The sequence below is a fragment of the Balaenoptera physalus genome (assembly GCF_965194825.1).
Source record: "Balaenoptera physalus genome assembly, chromosome: 8".
NCBI classification, from domain to species: domain Eukaryota; kingdom Metazoa; phylum Chordata; class Mammalia; order Artiodactyla; family Balaenopteridae; genus Balaenoptera; species Balaenoptera physalus.
In genome coordinates, this window is record NC_138887.1 from 53,466,852 (window position 1) to 53,490,812 (window position 23,961).

At 36.1% G+C, this 23,961-nt stretch overlaps 1 protein-coding gene and 1 long non-coding RNA gene across 4 annotated transcripts in view; one reads left to right on the top strand and one right to left on the bottom strand.

Annotated features, from left to right (window-relative positions):
* The window catches only part of LOC309665933, a 207,809-nt gene extending 190,914 nt beyond the window's left edge, over positions 1–16,895 (top strand). For both annotated transcript variants that reach the window (XR_014266785.1, XR_014266786.1), the window contains one exon: positions 14,927–16,895. This is a non-coding gene — a long non-coding RNA (uncharacterized lncRNA). The remainder of the gene's footprint in view (positions 1–14,926) is intronic.
* The window catches only part of AHR (aryl hydrocarbon receptor), a 50,251-nt gene continuing 38,322 nt past the window's right edge, over positions 12,033–23,961 (bottom strand). For both annotated transcript variants that reach the window (XM_082472686.1, XM_082472687.1), the window contains exons 7-11: positions 22,527–22,729; positions 21,717–21,826; positions 20,960–21,101; positions 17,052–18,315; positions 12,033–14,675 (exon numbers count right to left, since the gene is read on the bottom strand). In XM_082472686.1, the coding sequence (XP_082328812.1) occupies positions 14,541–14,675; positions 17,052–18,315; positions 20,960–21,101; positions 21,717–21,826; positions 22,527–22,729 (1,854 nt within the window). In that variant the 3' untranslated portion in view covers positions 12,033–14,540. The remainder of the gene's footprint in view (positions 14,676–17,051; positions 18,316–20,959; positions 21,102–21,716; positions 21,827–22,526; positions 22,730–23,961) is intronic.

Here is a 23,961-nt window from a genome sequence, read left to right on the forward strand (position 1 = left end):
AGCATGTTTCTCTTCAACATTTTTTCCTACATCACTGCATTTACTGATTGCATCTTTATGAGGATAATTTATATCCTACCTAAAAAGAATTTGTGGCAGCTGACATGAATACTTAAAAGTGGTGACGTCTAGAGGGAAGTAACAGATGAAGCAGGAAGAGTAGTCAGGCAGAAGCACAAATAAATGTGCCAGAAATAAAGGCAGAGGGAAACTGTTGCACTAAGTACAAAACTGAATTCTGTGCTTCCTGGCAGAGCAAACAGGTAAATGAAAGACATTATGCAGCGCTTTGACAGAAGAGACAAACCTTTTTTCTCAGTCTAAACTCTGACTTAGTTCTGCATCTCATTGGTGTCATTGAACAAAATAATGGACAGTGGACAAGGCCCTTAAGAGAAGTTTTTACCAAAGTAGTTTGCCTTATAATAATAATGATGGTGGTGATGGTGGTCATGTCTGGCCAGGAAAATCTTTTTCCTGTTGCTCGAGTTTCCATGAGGAAGGATGAGCGCTCCTAGCCTCTTGCCTTATTCCTTAATTCTCCCCATGGTAGAAAGCCTGGGTGGGTGACAGCCACTCTCCACTCTCCTCACATATATGAAGCACACCTATCAGTGGCCCGGGCATGAGGAATTGGGTCTCTTTTTCCCTTTTTCTCTCTCCCGAATGGCAAGAGGCAGTGACATGGTAAAGTAGGCTGGCTCTACTCACTGAAAATATCCCAGAATAGTTTACTCTAAGGTCTAGATTAAAGACTGGGGAATGGAGTGGTCAATCCCCATGCGGCTCTTCCAAGTTATAGTTTGTAATAATGATGACATTTTCCCTGTTTACACTTTTTTCTTATTTCTCAATAGCTTCAAAATTCAAGTGGAATAGAGAAGTGATATTTATTTTTATTCTTGGTCCTTTCAGTTGCCCACCAAAATCTGTTTCTTCTTTTTCCAAAGAAATAGAATTGTTGCTGGGCAGATGGTGGCAGCCAGGTGTGACAATAGGACTAAGTTCTAAGGACTTGGGTACCGAATGTGGTAGAAGCAATGTATGCACCTTCTGACTTAAGCTCTCAAAGATCCTTGGCCCGGACAAGTTCCTTCCTTTCCTTTCTCCTGGTAGGAAGAAGCAGTGGCTGGAGCATATTGAGGATAGAAGAGTTGCCCCACCAGCCTGGGTGGCATTCTGGAGCAGAGCCCACTCACATGAGACAAAAGTCTATTTTTGAAACAACTCATTCTTTGATCTCTTCATTATAGCAAGTTGGTCTTTAGCTAATACAGACTCCAAAAACAATAAGAGCTAACAATTCTTTAACACTTTTTTTGAGTTTTCTAAAAAAATTTTTTATTTTATATTGGCACATAGTTGATTAACAATGTTGTGTTAGTTTCAGGTGTACAGCACAGTGATTCAGTTATACATATACATGTACCTATTCTTTTTCATATTCTTTTCCCATTTAGGTTATTACAGGATATTGAGCAGAGCGCCCTGTGCTATATAGTAGGTCCTTGTTGGTTATCTATTTTAAATATAGCGGTGTGTACATGTCAATCTCAAACTCCCAATCTATCCCTCCCCCGGTAACCATAAGTTTGTTCTCTAAGTCTGTGAGTCTGTTTCTGTTTTGTAAATAAGTTCGTTTGTATCATTTTTTTTAGATTCCACATATAAGTGATATCATATATTTGTCTTTCTCTGCCTGACTTACTTCACTTAGTATGATCATCTCCAGGTCCATCCATGTTGCTGCAAATGGCATTATTTCATTCTTTTTAATGGCCGAGTAGTATTCCACTATATATATGTACCACATCTTCTTTATCCATTCATTTGTCGATGGACATTTAGGTTGCATCCATGTCTTGGCTATTGTAAACAGTGCTGCAATGAACATTGGGGTGCATGTATCCTTTTGACCTATGTTTTTCTAGGGATATAAACCCAGCCGTGGGAATTGCTGGATCATATGGTATAGCTCTATTTTTAGTTCTTTAAGGAACCTCCACACTGCTCTCCATAGTGGCTGTACCAATTTACATTCCCACAAACAGTGTAGGAGGATTCCCATTTCTCCACACCCTCTCCAGCATTTATTGTCTGTAGACTTTTTGATGATGGCCATTCTGACTGGTGTGAGGTGATATCTCATTTTAGTTTTGATTTGCATTCCTCTAATAATTACTGATGTTGAGCATCTTTTCATGTGCCTCTTGGCCATCTGTATGTCTTCTTTGGAGAAATGTCTTCTTAGGTCTTCTGCCCGTTTTTTGATTGGGTTGTTTGTTTTTTGATATTGAGCTGCATGAGCTGTTTGTAAATTTTGTAGACTAATCCCTTGTTGGTCGCATCATTTGCAATTATTTTCTCCCATTCTGTGGGTTGTCTTTTCATTTTGTCTATGGTTTCCTTTGCTGTGCAAAAGATTTTGAGTTTAATTAGGTCCCATTTGTTTATTTTTGTTTTTATTGCCTTTACTTTAGGAGATGGCTCAAAAAAGATACTGCTGCGACTCACGTCAAAGATTGCTCTGCCTATGTTTTCCTCTAAGAGTTTTATATTATCCAGTCATACATGTAGGTCTTTAATCCATTTTGAGTTTGTTTTTGTGTATGAGGTTAAAAAATGTTCTCATTTCATTTTTTACATGTAGTTAACGAGTTTTTCCAGCACCATTTATTGAAGAGACTGTCTTTCCTCCATTGTATAGTCTTGCCTTCTTTGTTGTACATTAATTGACAATAGGTGCGTGGGTTTATTTCTGGGCTTTCTATCCTGGTCCATTGATCTATATTTCTGTTTTTGGGCCAGTACCATACTGTTTTGGTGACTTTAGTATAGTCTGAAGTATAGTATAGTCTGAAGTCAGGGAGTCTGATTCCTGGCTCTGTTTTTCTTTCTCAAGTTTGCTTTGGCAATTCAGGGACTTTTGTGTTCCCATACAAATTTTAAGATTTTTGTTCTAGTTCTGAGAAAAATGCCATTGGTAATTTGATAGGGATTGCACTGAATCTGTAGATTGTCTTGGGTAGTCATTTTGACAATTTTGATTCTTCCTATCCAAGGATATGGTATATTTTTCCAACTGTTTGTGTCATCTTCAATTTCTTTCATCAGCATCTTATAGTTTTTGGAGTACAGGTCTTTTGTCTCCTTAGGTAGGTTTATTCCTAGATATTTTATTCTTTTTGATGCTATGGTAAATGGGATTGTTTCTTTAATTTCTCTTTCTGATCTTTCATTGTTAGTGTATAGAAGTGCAATGGATTTCTGTGTGTTAATTTTGGGTCCTGCAGCTTTACTGAATTCATTGATGAGCTCTAGTAGTTGTCTGGTAGCATCTTTAGGATTTTCTATGTATAGTATCATGTCATCTGCAAACAGTGATAGTTTTACTTCTTCTTTTCCAATTTGGATTCCTTTTATTTCTTTTTCTTCTCTGATTGACATGGCTAGGACTTCCAAAACTATGTTGAATAAGACTGGTGAGAGTGGACATCCTTATCTTGTTCCTGATCTTAAAGGAAATGCTTCTAGCTTTTCACCATTGAGTATGATGTTTGTCATATATGGCCTTTATTATGTTGAGGTATGTTCCCTCTGTGCCCAGTTTCTGGAGAGTTTTTATCATAAATGGGTGTCAAATTTTGCCAAAGTCAAAAGCTTTTTCTGCATCTATTGAGATGATCTTATGGTTTCTAGTCTTCAATTTGTTGGTGTGGTGTATCACATTGATTGATTTGTGGATATTGGAAAATCCTTGCATCCCTGGGATAAATCACACTTGATCATGGTGTATGATCCTTTTAACATATTGTTGGATTTGGATTACTAGTATTTTATTGAGGATTTTTGCATCTATATTCATCAGTGATATTGGTCACTAATTTTCTTTTTTGTGGTATTGTTGTCTGGTTTTGGTATCAGGGTAATGGTGGCCTCATAGAATGAGTTTGGGAGAATTCCTTCCTCTGCAATTTTTGGGAAGAGTTTCAGAAGGATAGGTGTTAACTCTTCTCTAAATGTTTGATAGAATTCGCCTGTGAAGCTATCTGGTCCTGGAATTTTGTTTGTTGGGAGTTTTAAAATCACAGTTTCAATTTCTGTACTTGTGATTGGTCCTCTTTAACACTTATTGTCATGTGCCAGTGTCTGTGCTGAGCACTTTGCATGTATTATGTCATTTGGGTCTCATGAAGATCTTTAAGGTAAAGTCATTACATCTTCTTTTTACAAAGGAAGGAATGAAGACACAAAAGGTTAAATGAGCAATTTATACTACACATCTAGCAAGGGAGCAGAGTCAGAGTTCAAACCCAGTGCCCCCTGCCCTGAATCTTAAACATCTTAAACATGGTGTCTTTGCCCTTTACAAGGACTTGGAACAGAGACTTAAATGCAGGGTTTCAGAGCTATTTCCATGGAAAGTCAGAATAATGTAACTTGAGGATAGAAAATGCTTCAGGTTTGCCATGCTCCCCCTCTCAAATAACAATCGTCTCTGTAGTCAAAACAGGAGGCAGTCAACAGAGGAAGGATGAACATTTTACTTGAAAGGGCAAGCAGAACCCATCAGGGTAAGTGCTGGAGACCATTCTCCGAGGGTCTCTTGTGTTTCTGCACGTGTTGCAAGCAGAGGCACTGACTGCTTTTGTTCTGAACCATCTTTCCAAGGATGTTTGTATAGTGAGCAGCCTTAGAAGATAGTGACAGTGTCTCCCTTCAGAGTAAAGGGTCAGGCATGTGTACTGCTGTCATGAAAGATTTGGGTTCCCTAAGGTCAGGGTTCCTTTCCTGTAACTGCATGTGGGGATGTTTGTTTTGCCTTGTGGGCAACCAACACAAATGCTGTCACTGGTTGCTGCTACTGTTGTAAGTTATCAAGTGCCCTTTGACTCTGACCCAGGAATCACATGTCTTTCTGCAGCTGGTTAACCTGTTGGCTTGAATGGAGGGTAGAATCTCAGACCATTCACAGTTTACCTTGACAATAAGGTAAATTTTTCTATCCCCTTTTAAGTGCAATGAAACACTCAATATTCAAAGGCATCTGGTCTGGATTTTCTACATGTCAGTTGATTGAATAAGGAGGAAGGGAAGTGTCTTCCCAGACAATGGAAATTAACATCCTTGAAATAGATATTCATTTAGTCAGAATTCATGTTAACCTAATTCTGAAACACAGAGTTCAGTCAGTTCTAAATGTTTATGGCAAAGTCCCCAAATTAGATTTCAGTACCCTAAAATGTCAACAAATATGTAGTTTAAAATTTTTTGAAGATACAACCTGATGGGGAAATGGAGTTGAGATAAATTTTTAGACTTTCCACAAGCATTAGGATATCCAGCTCTGTTGGAAAGGAGGGTGAAACTATAATTCTGAATAGAAGGAAAACAAAAATTTCATACATAAAGATTAAAAAATAAAGTTATTTGAATATTTTGATTCCCCTAAGTGGGGAATAAAGCCAACTTCTTGTGTTGGGGAAAGAATACTGTACCAGAACTCAAGATAGGTGAGATCATTTTATCAACTAATTGTGAGACTTGCACAGGATAGTATCTGGGCCTTGTTTTTTCTTCAAGCATAAAACAGGGGGTATGAAATACATCTCAAAGCTCACATCTAACATGGAAGTTAGTGGAATCATAGACTCTCTGAAATAGAAGGAAACAGTAGTGAATTATTTTCTCAGCATAAATTCTAAGTGGCGTTTCTAGAGAGAGGAAGATCATTACATTTCAAATCAGCCTATTTCATCTCCAGACATCTTTCAATAATAGAGTCTTCTTTATATTGAGGTAAAATGTGTTAACTTGTAACTTTTATCATCGATCCTGGATTAACTTCTGGACCATAAATGACAAGAATAATCTCTTCCCCCTCACCCTTGCTAGCATATTAGTTATTTGAAGTAGGTAATCACATCAGAGATCACTCTTTTCTAATCCATTAATCCCTGATTCCTATAAATTCTTCTATATATGAGTTTGTGTTCCTTCCTAATTCTGGTTGGTCTTAAATTGTAAGCTGTTTCATGCAGGCCTGTGTACTTTAGACAGCACAAATAGAGTTCTGTCCATTGCTCTTCCTGAAAAATTTTGCTAGAGGTGGAAGAACTAGTATCAGAAACTGATCTCCAGGGGCTGTGGATCGTGTCCAAGATGGTGGCAGTGGGGTTGGAGATGGGGAAAGGAAGCCAGGGCTGGTTCTGCCTCCTGCAGTTTTAAAAGTCTAAGCTCATCAGCACAGGAAAGCTGATGGGGCAGACTTAAATTCTATCCAAGCACATGGTGATATCCTAAAGATCACACACCACGAGAGAAGGGCAGTTCACGTAATAAACGTGATTTTACTCCTCAGTTGGGAGCCAGAGGATCAACTGGGATCATGCAAGGAACAGTGTAGCCTGGGCAGGCCTCCCTAGTCTAATACTTAAATTGTAAGACTATCCTGGTGGTTTTCATATCATATCATCAGAGTAGCTTGTTAAAAATAAGATTCTCAGGCCTACAAATTGGATTCAGTGAACATGGGGTGTTCACAAATCTAATTTTCAATAGCTCTCTCCATAGACAGAGATGCAGATGGCCCATGGACACTCAGTAAAATACAGTTTCTGGTTCTTTTGACATCAGAGACACCAAATCCTGAGGACCCCACCATAGGTCCCACCGTGATGGAGTAAAATAGAGAACTATTCAGCTGGATGCTTTAAGGTCAACCTAGAATGGCTCCCTGTAGGCCTGGATGGCTAAATGTTCGTTGAATGAATGAATGACTCCCTACTCCTCCTCTCTAACCACTCCCAAATCCTTGTTTGTTGAAACCATTTTTGTTTTTAATTTTGAAACTTCTCTCAATCCCTACAACCAGTCTCTCCCTACACGTTCCTGTCAGATCTTCGGTAGAAGTTTTTTTTCTTCCCATTCTGTCTTTTCTTACTGCAAGTCAGCAGATCACTCTTGCTGAGTTCCTAACTATAATTTCAATCTAAAGTGTCTCAGATTATAAGTAGAGAAGCAAAGAATTCCATTGTCCAGTGGGACTGACGACTGTGGTAATAGAGAGGGCCAGATGTGAGGATTGGGTTTGAGCTCCTAGAAGATGGAAATGGCGGTGTTAACAAAAATGGTAGGAGAATCCCTAGACTCGGGAGGGAAAATCAGTCATTCAGTTTTGTTCAAAGACAATTTAAGGTGCTGGCAGGATATTTAAAAGAAAACTATACTGTATTACATATTGTACAAAATACACCATTGGAAATCTGGGCCAGGAACTCAGAAAAGAGGTCTAGGTTACATATTGAGTTATACACAGTGATTTGAGTAGGTGAGATTATAAAGAGAGGGAGGTATAGGGAGGGTAGGAAAAAGGACACAGATCGAACCATTAAAAAAAAAAAAAAAAAAGCCTATCTGTAGCAATATAGAAGGAGAGAGAGGGACCACGAGTAATCAAATCAGGAAACTAATTAGAGTACAATGTTACAGAAGCCAAGGTAAGAAAGTATCAAGGAAAGAAGATTTCTTGACTTAATAGAATATTTGTACATACAAATTGATAGTAAGTTCACACTGAAGATTTAAGAAATAAGTCAGTAATGAAGAAAGCAAATCGTAGCAAGCTGCTCTATTCAGATGTAAAACAATCAAAATGAATGAGTGAATGGATGCCTGGAAAAAGAAAAAAGAATGAAGTAGCAGTTTGATTTATTGTCCTTAGAAGAAAATGGATGATGCTTGCTGGAGAAACCAACACATTCAATGACTGAAAATGCAAAGAAAAAGGAGTTAAGGAAAATCTGAGAGGATAATTGATAGATAGCAACATAAAAGTAAAAAAGGAGGAAACTGAAAATTATATCAGACTTTTTTGAGTCAAGTTGGAGATAACGTCACTGGAGAGACTGAGAAGATGAAGATACCGTGGGTGGCTGGCAGTGGGGGTGGGATAGATAATAGAATGATGGGTTAACCAAGGCAGAAGTCTCTTTATCTCATATAAAAGAAGTCACAAGGTACACAGACAGGGTTTATTTGGCGGTTCCAAACATGTGGCTCCAAGTCATGAGGGACCCTGGCTCATCCTGTTTTCAATTCACCATCCTAGTTTATAGCTTCTGTCTTCATGGTTCAAGAGAGGTGCTGGATCTCCATTGATCACACCCATGTGTGCTGGCTAGAAAGGAAAAGCAGAAAAGCAAAAACGGCTCCTTGCAGCTGCATTAGGTCTCTTTCAGCAGCCTTTTTGGAAGTATCACAAAAGTTTTGCTTTCATATATTTGGCCAGAACTTTTATCAGCTACACCTATTCGCAAAGGAGGCTGGAAAATATAGTTCTGTTCCCTCATTGTGACCAGAGAAATGTCAGGGTTCTCTTACAAAGAAGGAAGGGAAGATGATGGTGGTGTTTGGTAATTGTCAGTTTCTGCCATAGACATGGTGAAACGTTTGTGATGAGGCCATTATTCCAGTTTTGTCACTTTTTCTAGCAAAACTGGTTATCAGGAAAAGAAATGTTTTGGCCAGGGCTATGGATAGGAGTGGCAGTTTCCAATAAGGAAGTGAGCAATTCTAGGGTACAAGCAAACATACTGCTGAAACCCTGATACTGAGGTCCAGGCGGATGGACTGAAAAAGAACAATGGGTACTCATGGGGCTAGAGATCACAAGGAGCACAGAGAGCTAGTTGAATAAAGAAGAAAGGAATGGGAAAGTGGAAGAAAGATGGTGTGCTGAGAAGAGGAAATTTCAAGTTGTCAAAAATAAGGCAGTTACAAATGCTCCAAGTGTGAGATGTGATTATTCTTGGCTGGAATGGAAAAATAGGTTATTATATTGATGTGTAGTAGTTATGGAAACAAGGCTAGAAGGATCATTGATAAGGATGATATCAGGACTTTAAAGTAGAAAGCAACACTGAACTAGAGACTAAAAACCTAAATATTCGTGAGATCAGAAGTAAACAGAATGAGGAGTAGGGTCAATGTAGAGATTCACCTACAGCTGAGGAGAGGTTGATTGGAAATCGCAGGGAATTATTAGAAATGGCAGACATTTATTGAGTACTTGCTATGTGACAAACAAGAAACTGTGTTTTTAATATAAAAATGATTTTTAAATTAACTATTTAGGAATAATTTTAGATTTACATAAAAGTTGTGAAGATACAGACTTTCTTTCTTCCCTTCATCCGTTTTCCTCTAAACTTAACCTCTTACATAACCGTGGTACATTGGTAAAGCTAGGAAATGACAGTGGTACAATACTATTAACTAAGCGTTATTCAGCTTTCTGCAGTTGTTCCACTAATGCCTCTTTTCTATTGCAGAATGCAATCCAAGATACCCTATTGTACTTTGTATTTCGTTGTCATGCCTCCTTAGTCTCCTCCGACCTGTGACGTCTCAACGTGTTTTTCTTGACCTTAACACTTTAAAGAATACTCCCAGGAATCTTGTGGAATGTCTCTCAATTTGGGTTTCTCTGACATTTTCTGATGATTAGACTAGGGCTATGTGTGTTTGAGAAAATACCACAGGGCAGAAGTGTGCTGATCATATAGCATCATATCTGTGAGAACACCACGACATAATTGATGTCAAACTCGATCTCTTGGTTAAAGTGGTGCTTGCCAGATTTCTACAATATAAACATTTTTTTCCCCTGTCTGTACTGTATTCTTTAGAAGCAAGAGGCTGAGTTTAGCCCACACTCAAGGGGAGGGGTATTAAGCTCCATCTATTGGAAGGCACAGTTATCTATATTTGTGATTTTCCTGTAAGGAAGATTTGCCCCTTCTTCCCCATTTATTTCTTCAATCATTTATTTGTATCAGAATGGACTCATGGATATTTTATTCTTTGGGTTATTATCCAATGCTGTTATTTTTTTGCTCAAATTGTTCCAGTTCTGGCAATTGGGAACTGTTTTTACATAAATTATTTATCGAATTCTCCAACAATCCTGTGAGGCGCCTATTACTGTTATCCTTATTTTGTAGAAACGGAAACTCAGGCTCAGAGAGAGGAAGAAACCTTCCCAATGATTCACGTCATGTGTGTGTTGAGGCCAGGAGTCTTCAGAGTCTGTGTGCTTAGCTTTGCTATCCTGCTCTTAGAGGGAAAGGATGCTCAACGAAAGTCAATCAGAGATAAGGTGTCTTTATTTCACCCTTTTTCAGAGGTGAGATCACAGGGGATTCATCATAAAGGTAGTAGCTGCAGAATGGATGAGCTTCCAAAGGGTCAGTATGTAGAGAAAGAACCACACATGGCGGTCAGAACTCAGCCTCTTGCCAGGTGGGAGGAGAGGAGAGTAGCTAACAAAGGCAAATGAGGGAATAAACAGGATGCAGGACAACTAATGTCACAGAACCTAAGGGAGGAAAAAAGTTCATTGAGGGTGCAGGGCCATAGAGAATCAGCCTATGGTAAGAAGGAAGTTAAGTGAACATCACCAAGCAGCGTAATGGGAAGAAAACAAGATTTCAGGAGACCAACATTATTTTAGAGAAAGGAGGCAAAGAAGTAATTTAATAAGAAAAGGGATGCAGAATCAAGTAATTTTTCTTTTTCCTGGGATAGAGGATGATCTGTACACAGGGGTGCCCATAGGAGAGAGCAAAGACTCTGGAAGAGGGAGATGGAGTAGCTGAGTGTATGAGAACTGGAAAGGAAGGGTGTTTGTTTTTTTTATTGAAGTAGAGTTGATTTACAGTGTTGTGTTAATTTCTGCTGTACAGCAAAGACATTCAGTTAAATATATATACACACGTTCTTTTTTACATTCTTATTCATTATGCTTTATCATAGGGTACTGAATACAGTTCTCTGTGCTGTATAGTAGGGCCTTGTTGTTTATCCATTCCAAATACATTAGCTTACATCTGCTACCCCCAACCTCTGGATGTAGAGAACAGACTTGTGGTTGCCAAGCGGGAGGGGTTGGGGGAGGGATGGAGGGGCAGGTTGTGGTTAGGGAAGAGTGTCCATCTTGGAGGGCGGGGAGCTTCTCCTCCTCCCATGTTGGAGGTTGGCCTAAGAGCAGAGGACGGTGGTATTGTTGAGGTAAAAGTACAGACACACTTAGGATGTGCTGTGGGGTTTTGATGGTTTCAGTCATATTAGTGGAACTGGAAGCATGGTCCTCTGCGGACACTGGGAAGGAACTTGAGAGATATTCCCTAGTCTTGTGAGTGAGTAGCTAACATCCCTGGTCAGTGTCTGACAGGCTTGGTGACAAGGGGGCAAGTTGAAGTCATTCATGCTGATGAAATCATTTGACTGAAAGTAGGGATCAGAAATATTATCTGGATTTTTCTTGATTCTTTCAGATCCAACAGTTAAAACTGAATATGTTATGCACGTAGGCAAAAGACAGTGTTAGTCTTTCACAAATATTCAGAATTAAGTATGATGCTAATTTGCTATGTTTTTATCGACGTGTTGAGAAAAATACCTAATGATTAAGAATAAATGTAAAATTAATGTAAAAAATTGTTACTAGAATGAAAACTTTTTCCCAGGAATTTTTCTTCAATTCTAACTGCAGAATTCTTGGTGAGTGTTTAATAGTGATGAATTTAACACCAAAGGCTTAGCATGCCATTTATATTTGTTAGAGGTGTAAGTTTGGGCAATAACTTTTCTAATCTAAGCATAAAATAGAACATGGGTTGTTTACATTTTTGTCATAAATATTCTTAAAATATTGTCTATTAAAATGGAATGTTGGATTTTAATCTGAGATACTAAAAAAACACCATTAGACTATAACACTGATAAGACAAGGTTTAAAAGAACATCCATTTCAGAAGCATTTTAACCTACGAAGTTACTTGAAGTGTGGTTTTTTTATATTCCTGTCAAGGCCAAAATATCCAGGGGCAGAACTTTATAAGAAGTTTATGAATTATTGACTTAATCTATCCTTAAATATTGAAGACTGCTTTCATCTAATATAAAACACTGTACTATAAATACTCACTTCCTTTATATGGACCAGAAAGAAGAATCTGCATTAAAACATATTATTCATACTTGGTGATTATTTTATTACCATATATATTATTGTATACAATTTTTTGATAATAAGGAAGGATATTTATTATAAATCATATTTTAAACAAAAATGTATTCACGGCATATGTAAGCATTAACATCTTGAAGGAGAGAATACCCATGAAAACATTTACCTCAAATTTAGTAATACTGAAAAACACTAGTTTGTGCATAGCAATGATTAAAAGCTATATAATACATTGGAACACTGGTAAATCTTCAGGTACAGTAAGAACAACCTGGCCTAGGAAAAAGATCAAATGAGGCATATCCACATCCTCAGAAGTGCACATCATCTAAAAATAAATCCCTCAATACAGCAGTACACAAACCATTCTTCCTTTGTTTGGCACTTAGCAGTACAGACAAAGGTGTATTTGGTTTAATGTGATTTTATTATTCTTAGATAAATTTTAGTTACTTTTATAGATAAAAATATACAATATTGCTTTAAGTTTCTTAAATTTTATAAGTGTATACTTGATTGTCATCATATTCACAATTTAAAAAGCCTATTTTTTTCCCCCACTACACTAAACCATTCAGTAACATGTGGAAGAGACTAACAAAAATGGTTTATATGAAGACTTCTAATGAAAGGTTTAAATGTGAAAATGGAATATTAATCTGGATCACTGGTCTAAATCTTTAGTGACACCTCATGCCAGAAACAAATTATGAAATGTTTTAGACAAATTTATTATTTTCAACACTTAAATTGATTCTACAGGTTCAAACTTTTGTCTGAAAATGCATAAAACTGATGTAGAAGATATTTTGTCTGAAGTCACTTTTATACACATTAATTTACTAAAGAAATAAAAATAAAAAATGTACTTTAATACTACATTTCAGTGTGGGATTCCATCATGTTTTTATATAATACATGCAAAATATGTCTATGCCTTTCAGATGTCATAGTTAAATAAAAGAAAGGCAGATGGTGGCACTTTTAAGTCACCTGAGGATGGTTAAATTAGTAGCCTGATTAATTTGCCTTATTGATAATAGAGGTCATTATATCATAGAAACAACCTAATATTGGAAGTTAAGAGAACTGCATGATTGTCTTTTTCTTAATACCAAATTTTGAAAGAAGTTGGATTCATTATTTGCTATCTTAAAAAGACACACTGATAAAATATGTGAAGACCCAAACAAATTATTTACGTGCATATATAAGGTGTGCACTATCTTTAAATGAAAGACTGAAAATATTTTACAAATAATTTTGTTCATTATAAACTACACAAAACGCACCATTATTTTCACTCATACCAACACTTTGCACCAAACATTGCTATATTCAATCTTAACACTCCTCAAATATGAGAAAAACAGTTTCCACTGTACTAAGAAGTGAAATTTATAAAGTCAACATATTCCAACATCTTAAAGGATCATAGATCTAAAACAGTTTTTAAAGAAATTATACATATTGAAATGGGTGCTTTACTTATTAAAGAGCTAAAAATAAAGCTGCTTCTCTTCACTTTAAGTTAATATACATGTTAAGTTAAATGCTGTTGCATTTAACAGCAGATTCTTTACACTGCAACATTCAACTATTAAGGTGGAGATTTTAGTAAAGCTAAATGGTGGTATATCTCTTACTTCTGAAAACTTGAAATTTTAGTGCTGCTGTCTTATTTATATGATAATTAAAAAATAATTTGGAAAGACATCTTCACTTTCAAAATTTTTCAACATAAGGCACACGGCAACATTAAAGTCTAGAAACAACTAGATTAAATAATTATCTTTTCAACCATTTTTTGCCCTTTACCTGAAGAAAGTGGGTGAGTAGTGCAGTTAAAACATGCCTGGATTAATAAAAATGACTGACTGAATTTAAGAAACACCAATAATATTTGTGTGCAGAATGTTATTAATTTTAAAAAGAGAAAGTATATTTTATATAAAACATACTCCTACAGTGTTATAGGTAGAAAAAATAGTGAGGCACTTACATTACCAAGGAAGGAGGAGAGCACTGAGATAATCTTTTTATAAAAGCACCAAACCACTCGTTTTAACATCTGAGATAAAAGCAGAAGCTACAAATAAAAGGAAATAGTTCATATTTGGTACACTAATAAGAATGTTGAAGTTCAAAACTCAAAGTATTTCATTTTATTCTGACAGAAATAATTCCAACAGAGAAAATTTTCTTATTTAAAAGTGTCATAATGTCCCCCTGAATAAGTTTTGTATATTCTGTGGTATCTCAGAATACTATAAAGTGTAGATTATTTCACTCCTCTGTGGCAGCATACTTTTTCTATTTTAATGATGGTAATATATGTAATTAACTCCTCTTAGAAAAACATTAAAATCTGGTTTGGAATAACAGAACTACATACATCAATGCCTCCAAGTGAACTTGCTAACATCCAACAATGACAGTTGTATTACTCCGTCATGATGTTTCACAAACGAATTTAATCAAAAAACCAAGATGAAAAGTGGGCTTGGAATTACAGGAATCCACTGGATGTCAAGTCAGGGAAAGGTCTGGCTTCTGACGGGTGAAGATGGGCGGTAGGCTGAGTGTTATTTATGCTATTTAATTCAGCTGGATAGGTTTCATTTAAGACTCCTCCGTTCTGAAACTGAAAACAAAAATTGCAATGCAACTTATTAGAACAGATCCTTCGTATATCTTAAGCCATTAGATGTATGAAAATGTATTTTTAACATCTTTGTTCTGCACGTTGTTAAACTTCAAATTCCTCTCCTGCTGTTAAATTTTAAATCATTCAGTGAAGACATACTGAACATATATTCTGTATTAGTTGCGTTTACAGCCTTTTGGTTTCTCTATTACATGGTACGGATGAATAATAGCATTGTCTCACTTCAGATTTGGCATTCCATACACTGAGAGAGTACGTGATCAGCGAGCTGCCTTTGGTTTGGAAAGGAACTGATGGATCAGAGAGTACCAATCGTGCATCACAGTTACTGAACTCTCTGTCGTAAGTAAGTTTGTTTTGACCAGATTTTATCTAAGTTCTAGGTACCAATGAATTAATTACATTGAAGATCACTACACTGGACTACAGAGAACCTAGAACCTTCTCAAAGGAGGTAAGTTTTGATTTGCAAGAGGTTTCTTAACATTCCTAACATATTACACCATGGGTACATGATTGCTAGAACCAAGTTTTTTAATTCATAACATGCTTTACTACTAAAATGACTGTCCTAATTATGGAAATAAGTTACCAAAGTAGAATACTTGCTCTTGCCGTGTAACAATGAAATTAGGCTGATTTCCATAACTGCTACTGAAAAAAAGGAGGAGGGAGGACAGAGATACCTAGTTCTGTAGGATTTTTATAGATTAGACAGCCTTTTGTATTTTAGAATATAGTTAGTGAAAGTAACATTATAATCATACCCTTAATTGCTTCGAATGAAAGCTACCTTTCTAAAGCCTACGTAACATTAGGTTTCAGCAATCAAAACAGACTGCTTCTAAACTTCGTCGAGCTTTCAAAGGGAATATAGTAATTGCCCAGAGAATGGTAGGTTTTGAATAAATTACTCTCATCAGTCATAATACAATGCACATCAGCAATTCTCTTTAAATATATTGTCTACAGCAGTGCTGTCCACCAGAATATAATGTGAGCCACAGATGGAATTTTAATTTTCTTTAGTTTTAATAACTCCTAGGGGGAATATATAGGTCTAGAATTCTTATCATTCATAAAGAAGTAATACAAAACAGTGGGGGAAGAAAATACTGTAAGGAACTCATGCTAATGCAGGCCCTGTTCAAAATGTAATTTTACATAATTAACTTGTACAGTAAACTGTACCGAAGTTACCTACCCAGGCTTACTTCACAGCAATGGTGTGAGATAGACTGTAAGCAATTGTTAAATAACTGAAGGAAGTCAGGAATGAGGATAAGAAAAACTTTCACAGCCATTTTCGATTAATAAGCTCATATAATCAGACAAACCTCATATATAATCAGACAAAAACCACGTGTATAAAAAACGGCCAGAAAAAACAATTGGTGAAAAAGATTCAAGTAACATTTATAAACTATTATAATACGTACTCTTATAACCAGGATTTGCTTCAAAACTAAACTTAAATATACTATAAAATGAACTAAATATTTTCTAATGGAAAAGCGTAAATGCAAACATGATATATCCCTGGGTGGCCACAGAGAGCAGCACTCATCAGCAAGCACTTTATTTTTTAAAGTTACCGTGATGCTAGAAGGGCTCAAATGACACATTTAAACAAACATAAAACATCCAGTTTGAGTCCCCTGATAGAAAGCCAGCTGAGTTACCCAATTTTTTTTTTTAAAGAATGCCAGGAAAAAAAACTATTCTATCTTAAAGGAAAACATGAGCATCTGGCAGGTCACATGGAGGGACTGCCAGAGAACACCAAGGAACCGAGCACTGAATTCCAGAGATCATCTAGGACAAAAGCATTTGAAGGAAGCACAACTATATTGATTTTAATCCAATTTCAACAGAAATCGAGCCAATAATCTATAAAAATATTAAGTCACTATGTTGTACACCTGAAAGTAATTGTAAATCAATTATATGTCAGCAAAAAAATTGAGCTTTGAAGAAAATATTTTTTAAAATTTAAATCTTTTTGAAGTCCGGATTTTTAAAAGGCCCTGTTTTTAAAAATCAAGATTATTCTAAATAATATACTTTTAACTAATTTCACCTGGTCGTCACTTAAGGCCATGTTGCTTTTTTCCTTGATTTCTTTCTCCTTTCAGGTAACCATGATACACTTGTATTACTAACATATTAAAAAAGCACTGGCTTATAAAAAAAAAATAGTAGTCACAGATAAAATTAAAAATGCTCTCTCACATGAATGCTACAGATAATAGATTAAAATCAGTCACTGACATAGAAAATTTATAACTTGGTTCGATTTATAATGTACGAAGAATCATCTAAAGGGCTTATTCAGTTTGATAAAACCCTTACCTTGTTTAAAAACGCCTGCGGGCCTGGCACCGTTGGGCCTGGCATCGTGGGGTTGTACTGCATCTGAGCCACATGGCTGTGCTGAGCTTCCGGCTGGCACTGGTACATTGACACAGCCCCCGCATAACACGTCTGAGGAGTTACTAGGGCTGACTGTGGATTGAGTCCGTGCTTTTGGTTTTGAGGAACTTGTAAACATGTGACAAAATCTTCTAAATTAGAAGAAGGTGTAGGGTATGGGGCTGGTTCAAAATCCCCAATGGGAAAGTCTAACTGTGTACCCTCAGAATGTGGCGGCAACACAGACTGACTACAGGGGATAAAGTTCTGTGCGTAAGGCAGAGTGTCAATCTCAGCTTTGTAGGGAAACTCTTGACTGGTCCCAGGTAAGTCTGAAAAGACACTGTACTGCTGTAAGTCTTGCTGAGGACAGTTAAAAGGCACGGATTGGTCGGAGTTCCAGTTTGCAAACATGCCATTAACCTGCATGTGCTTCATCTTCTGACACAGCTGTTGCTGCTGCTCCGCTGCTATGTGCTGCTGACGGTGCTGTAGCTGCTCTTGCTGTTCTAACTGGAGGTGCTCCTGTACCATGCAGCTGGGGTTCAGAGCCATGGACTGTTGCTGGTGGTAACCTGAACAGCCAAAGGCAGACTTATTTAAAGAGTCTTCGACGTAAGTCAGAATTTCATCTGTTAAGTCAATATCTCTGAAGTCATCTTCACCAGAAAAGTCAGTTCTGAAAAATTCCTCATTCTGTTGCATGTGTTTGATATCGTCAAAATCAATGCCCAGGTGTTTCATAATGCTGTACAAGTCACTATTTCTATTATCTGGAAAGAGCCCTGCGTGATCTCCGGAGACTGTGGGGTTCATTTCCTGAGACTGGCCAATCTGCTCACGTTTCAGGATATTGTCACTTCCCATTGGTGCAACATTGCTTTGCCAACTACTGCACTCATTCTGAGAGTCACTGAAAAAGTTTCTTTCAAAAGGTGTACTACTTGAAGCAGGATAGAGATAAATAGATTCATCTTGTTGCATCATGGCATTCAGGAGGGAACTGGGATTGAAGGAATCCTTATTTAGAGTTGATTTGGTAGCAGAACCTTTTCCACCAGCACCAGTTTTAGTCCTTATTGGTAAGGGATCCATTATGGGAGGAAAAGGGTTGGTTACCTCATATAAAACAGCTTCGCCAGTGGTAAACATAAAAGGCAACTTCATATTTCGTTTTCGTAAATGCTCTGTTCCTTCTTCATCTCTAAAATTGTGCACAAGAAAGTTGGCATATGTTAAGAAGAGTCACATCATAAACATTTCAAAATAAGAAATTTTAGAAAAGAAAAAATAATAGCAAGCAAAATACACTGGAGTTGAGTGAGAGAAATCTTTCTGATGGTAAGTACTTAAAATTGTTTCTCAGACAAATTTAAATAATTTAGAATTTGTCAAAAAACTTAATACAGTCATTAATTTCACACTCAGGTTCCATCCCTACCTGAAAAAATGGACTACAAGTGGAATAAAGATCCCAATATAAAAATGAGGCTTGTTGAAATATAAAACCCAGAAGCTCTAAAGGAAGACTGACACATGAAAATTAAAAATTTTTGCATGGGAAAGGAATTCATAAATCAAGGCACGGAGAAAACGTCATAGTTATAGGTTCATATGTACTATACAGAGTGTATATATGTAAAATTCAATATCCATATTAGGTAAAGAGCTCCAATGGATCTCATAACCTCTTAATAACTAATAGAACAAGCAAACACAAATATCAAATGTATAAAAACATGAACACCACAAACCAGACCACTGATATATAAAGAATACTATACATACAACAGAACATGTATTGATCAGAGCACATGGGATATTTTAACATTGACCATATACTAGATCATAAAGTAAGCCACCACAAATTTCAAAGGACTGAAATCATATAGACTATTCTCTAACTTCAGTGGAATTAAGCTTAAAGTAACAAAAAGACAACTAGAAAATCTCCTAACAAATAGCACAAAGGATATAATAACACTATATTTCTAAATAATTCATGAATAAAAAAAGTCAAAATAAATACTAACAAGTATTTTCAATTGAATGATAATAATAAGACATACCAAAACATAAGGGTTGTAGATACTCATACTTAAAGGAAAAGTGATAGCTTAGCTTAACCATATATATTAAAAAAGTTGGGAAGAAATTCAAATTATACCCAAAAGAGTAGAAGGAAGGAAATAATAATGAGCAGACATAAATAAAATGGATTAACAAATGTACAACAGGAAAAATCAACAAACCAAAAGCTGGCTCCTTGAGAAGAAGAATAAAATTAATGTCCTTCTAGTAATAGTGATTAAGAGGGCACAAATTCCCAATACCAGGAAATGCTTCTTAAAATTATACCACTACAGACTTTATACAGTAAAAAGAAAAGAAGAGCATAAAGGAGAAAAATCATGATGTTAATGAATGCAGAGGAAGTATTCGGTAAAATTCAACAACGATTCATAATGGTATGGTAAAATACTAAAGGCTTTCACCCTTAAGGTTGGGAATAAGACAAAAATGAATTATTATTTCCATTACATTTTACTGAGGGCTTAGCCAGTGCAATAAGAGAATTAACAACAACGAAACTAAGTCTAAAGGATGAAAGGAAAAAAATTATTTGCAAACAAACAACATGGTATATATATATATAGTAGAAAACCTTAAAAACATCTACAGATACCTTATTAGAATTAACAAGTGAATTTTTACTAAGGTCACTGGATATAATAAACCAATATTAAAAAATCAACTATTTCTATAAAAAATTATATATAATATATATATACCATTTAAAACAACATCACAGAACATAAAATATTTTGGAATAAAATTAAAAGATGTATAAAACTAAGAAAAATACAACCATTATTGAGATAAAGACATGGGTACATGCATACACATGTACCCATATGCACATATATACATTCACCATGTTCATGGGTTGGAAGATTCAATATTATATAAGATGTTAATTCTCACAAAAGAAACTATAATTTCAATGCAGTCCCATTCAAAATCTCAACAAATTTTCCCATGGGAATTGACAACTGATTCCTAAACTACTTATATAGAAATGTAAAGAGACAAGATTCTCTTGAAGGAGAACAACAAAAATTCTGAACAAACGAGATGGTGGGCATACGTCAAGATATCAAGGCATATTAAGGTACAGAATAGTTAAGACAATGTGCTTTGGTCTAAAAATAGACAACCAGACCAATGGAACCCAGAAAAAGAACCCCAGATACAATCCCCTGATTGAAATGCAGTGCAGTGGGGAAAAGATGGTCTTTTCAAAAAACCATCATCTTTCCAATAAATGTTACTAGTCAGCTAGATATACATATAAGGAAAAAGAATAATCTTGATCCTTGCCCTCAAAACCACATATTAAAATCAATTCTCCAGACTGGAGAAAACATTTGCAATACAAATATTTGACAAACTACTCACTTCGAGAATATATGAGAAGCTTAAAAATCACTGCCTGCTTATTAGCAAATATGCTAAACAAAGCACTGTTACGTTTTTATTTTATTTGACAGATGGCACTGGCTTTTCATCTTTCCTTCATATACCCAGGATAAACCCTTGGAGTTTTCTTTGATTATTCTCTTCCTGTAGCTCTACATACACAGTTTTTCAAGAAAGTTTAACTCTGTTTTCTCAATGTCCTTACCCTATGCCTTCTTCTTTCTATACATTATTACTTTTCAATTTTTATTTCCAGTGTAAATTCTCTTAAAATTTATTTTTAGGTTTTCATGTAGGAGAATTTATAAACCAAAGTGTTATTAAAATAAAAAACCAAAACATGAAATGTTCTAGGTCTTTGTGCTTACGTTAGAGGTCTCTGAGTTGCAATGATATAATCTGGTCTTCCATTCTTATAAACTAGGCGTGCATTTGACTGCACCCAAGTCCATCGATTGTCTTTCGTAAGAAGCCTGAACACTATCATGCCACTCTCTCCAGTCTTAATCACTAAAACAAAAAAGAATTAAATTATCAAATCCAAAATCAACACAATAATCTCTGTAATATTTCTAGATGCAATTCACATATCACCAAAGATGATAAATATATTGACGACTTTTAAGCACACTATATTAAAATGTATCAAAATACTTCTTCAGATTGCTGTTTTTTCCTATTTCATACTAAATTTATTATTTAAGTGGTTCAAGGAAAGATTAAGTCAGACAATTCTCGAAACGTGAAAAGAGAGTACAGAGTTTGGAGGGAAAACTGTTTTTGTTTCAAAAAAAAAGGGAACATTTCCTACAGCCTAATATTTTACTATACAATTTTAAAGCATAATCTGTATTAACATAAATTTTAGAATTAAAAATGATGCTATTAAAACTCCTGAGCAAAAACATGGACAAAATGGTCATTTTCAGAGTAATTAAACTACTTAATTCCTGTGTGGCAGCTAATGAATAGAGAGTGTAACTCAGGCTTAATCATAATTGTGTGATACTAAGGAGAAGTTTATCCAAATAGTTTCCTTAAACACATTACATTAGTAATAATTTGAAACACGTACTAGAGCGTAAGCTGCTTTCACAGCCAAGCTCATAAGAAACTACAACTTACTCCGGATATGGTACTCAGCGCAATAAAGCATATCAGCAGCATGAATAAATTGATATCCTGATCCTCTCATGCATAGCTCTGCTTCAGTATAGCCTAAAACAATTCTTCCTCTGTTTAAAAACAAGGCAAAATAAGAATGAAATTAAAATTTAACATAAATTCATTAGTTATATGCTAGTTTCTGTACTATGTTGACATTCAGAATTTCACACTAGCAGGTAGCAACACACACAATTCTGTAACTGCTCGCTTTTGCTTATGGCTGCAAATTTCACTTTTAGACTCCTTTCTTCTCCTGAAGAAAGACCATGAAAATTATTGCTAAAGATGAGTCTAACAGAGTAGATTATATAGGTGAAACACAAAATCTCTAATTAACTTCTAGAATACTTATACTACATTTTGAGGGGCAGGGTTTCTCCAACCTGTCTGCATTCCCGTATTAGGAAGGAGAAAAGCAGCAACATGTTTTGGTTACTAAACTTCTAGGGCTAAAAGTCAAAGTTTGTATAATTTAAAAATGTACAACAAGCCAACAATAAATGTCATCAGGATACTGAATCTTATATAAACACATCATCTGTACAATACAGAAATTATGTCAAATATTGTAAAATAATAAAATGATCTGTGAACGTGATGAAATTTTATTTTAAAAGGCTATGCTGTAAAGTATGAAATAATAATAGCTACTATAATAATAAACAATACTACAATCAACACCATATGGAAAATATATACATGCTAAGACACACTTACTGCAACAAAATATACATTTAGTAAAAATAAACCTGAAAAGGTTTCACTTACTTGGCATCACAACCGGTAGGTGTAAAGTCTAGCTTGTGTTTGGTTCTAAAGATGAAGTTTTTGGTTCGGATTTCAAGTATGGACGGTGGCTGCAGTGGAGTAGCTATTGCAAACAAAGCCAACTGAGGCGGAAGTATTGATCCATCCTTCCCTTTCCTGTTCTGTCCATGAAGGTACTTCAACCTCCCTTGGAAATTCATTGCCTGAGAAAACCAAAACACAGTTCATTAAGATTAACACTTTAAAATGGCTTCTTTTTAAAAGGCTCCATCAAGGCCATTTCCAATGTTCTTGATAATTCCATAAAAGTTCATGAGGCTATCAAATGTGACTTTAATTCCTTTCTCCCCAGGAAGCCCATTAAAAATATCCTAAAAGGTAGTATGAGGACTATCCTCAAGGGATTGGTAAGTGAACCACTCGGTGCTTTAAAATAGGTCACAAAAGGAAGACCTAATGGTTTTCTGACCTTGCGGCTGCCCTACCATCCACGCCTAGCACGGGTCCGTGCACACCGCACACTCAAACTCTATTTCCTGAACGAATGAATAGTGATACAGTCATCAGGTACGTATTAATTTTCAGATATAGTCTGTGGATTAGTCCACAGCTCAGAGTATATTTCAAAATTCATGGGAATCTTTGATAGAGAGAGAAAACACAACTGTTTAAAAACAGTAAAATGAATCATAAAACCATACAAAGAACACAGAACTCTATTAGAGAATAATTTTAAAAGACAGAGGAAACAGAGACAATTTAATCATGACCATGATCAATCTGGGTTGCTTAAAACAGTACCAGGCCAAAGGATGATTCTGACATCAATATGAGAGCAGCACAAGGGAGAAAAGGCCCAATTACACAGAGAAATTCCACCTAGACATACATACTAACTGATCATCGGTACTAGGAAACTAGCTCAAAGCACAGTTCTAATTCTGGGTCAGCAAAACTATCTTCAGGAATAAACACACCAACAAGAATCATCGTTTGCTAATAGATTTGATTATCTGTTTCCAATTCCTGAGAAGTCACAAAAGTGATATGCAACATGCTTTGTCTCTTCTTCTGTACCTGGTGGAGTGCACCGTCTTCAGGACACAGGCACCTGAGAGGCCAGGCCGTCTCTACTCCTAGCGTCCTGCCTACGCTGCTCCCTGGCCATCCTGCTCAGGAGTTCACACTGCTCAAGAGCATCTCGTACTAGAGGAGGATCCTGCAATCACGAAGACACAGCCACTTTTTTACACGGCAGTTATCCCAGCCGTGCGGAAAAGGCCATGATCATTTTTCCATTTGGCAGGCATTAAATCCAAGGCGGGTAAGCAGTCTGCTGCCAAAGAAGTGCTATATAATTCTCTATCTTATACCTAAAAAGTCCAAAAAAAGGGGAAAAATATAGAGAGTTCCCTGTTACTCCACTCAGTCTTTG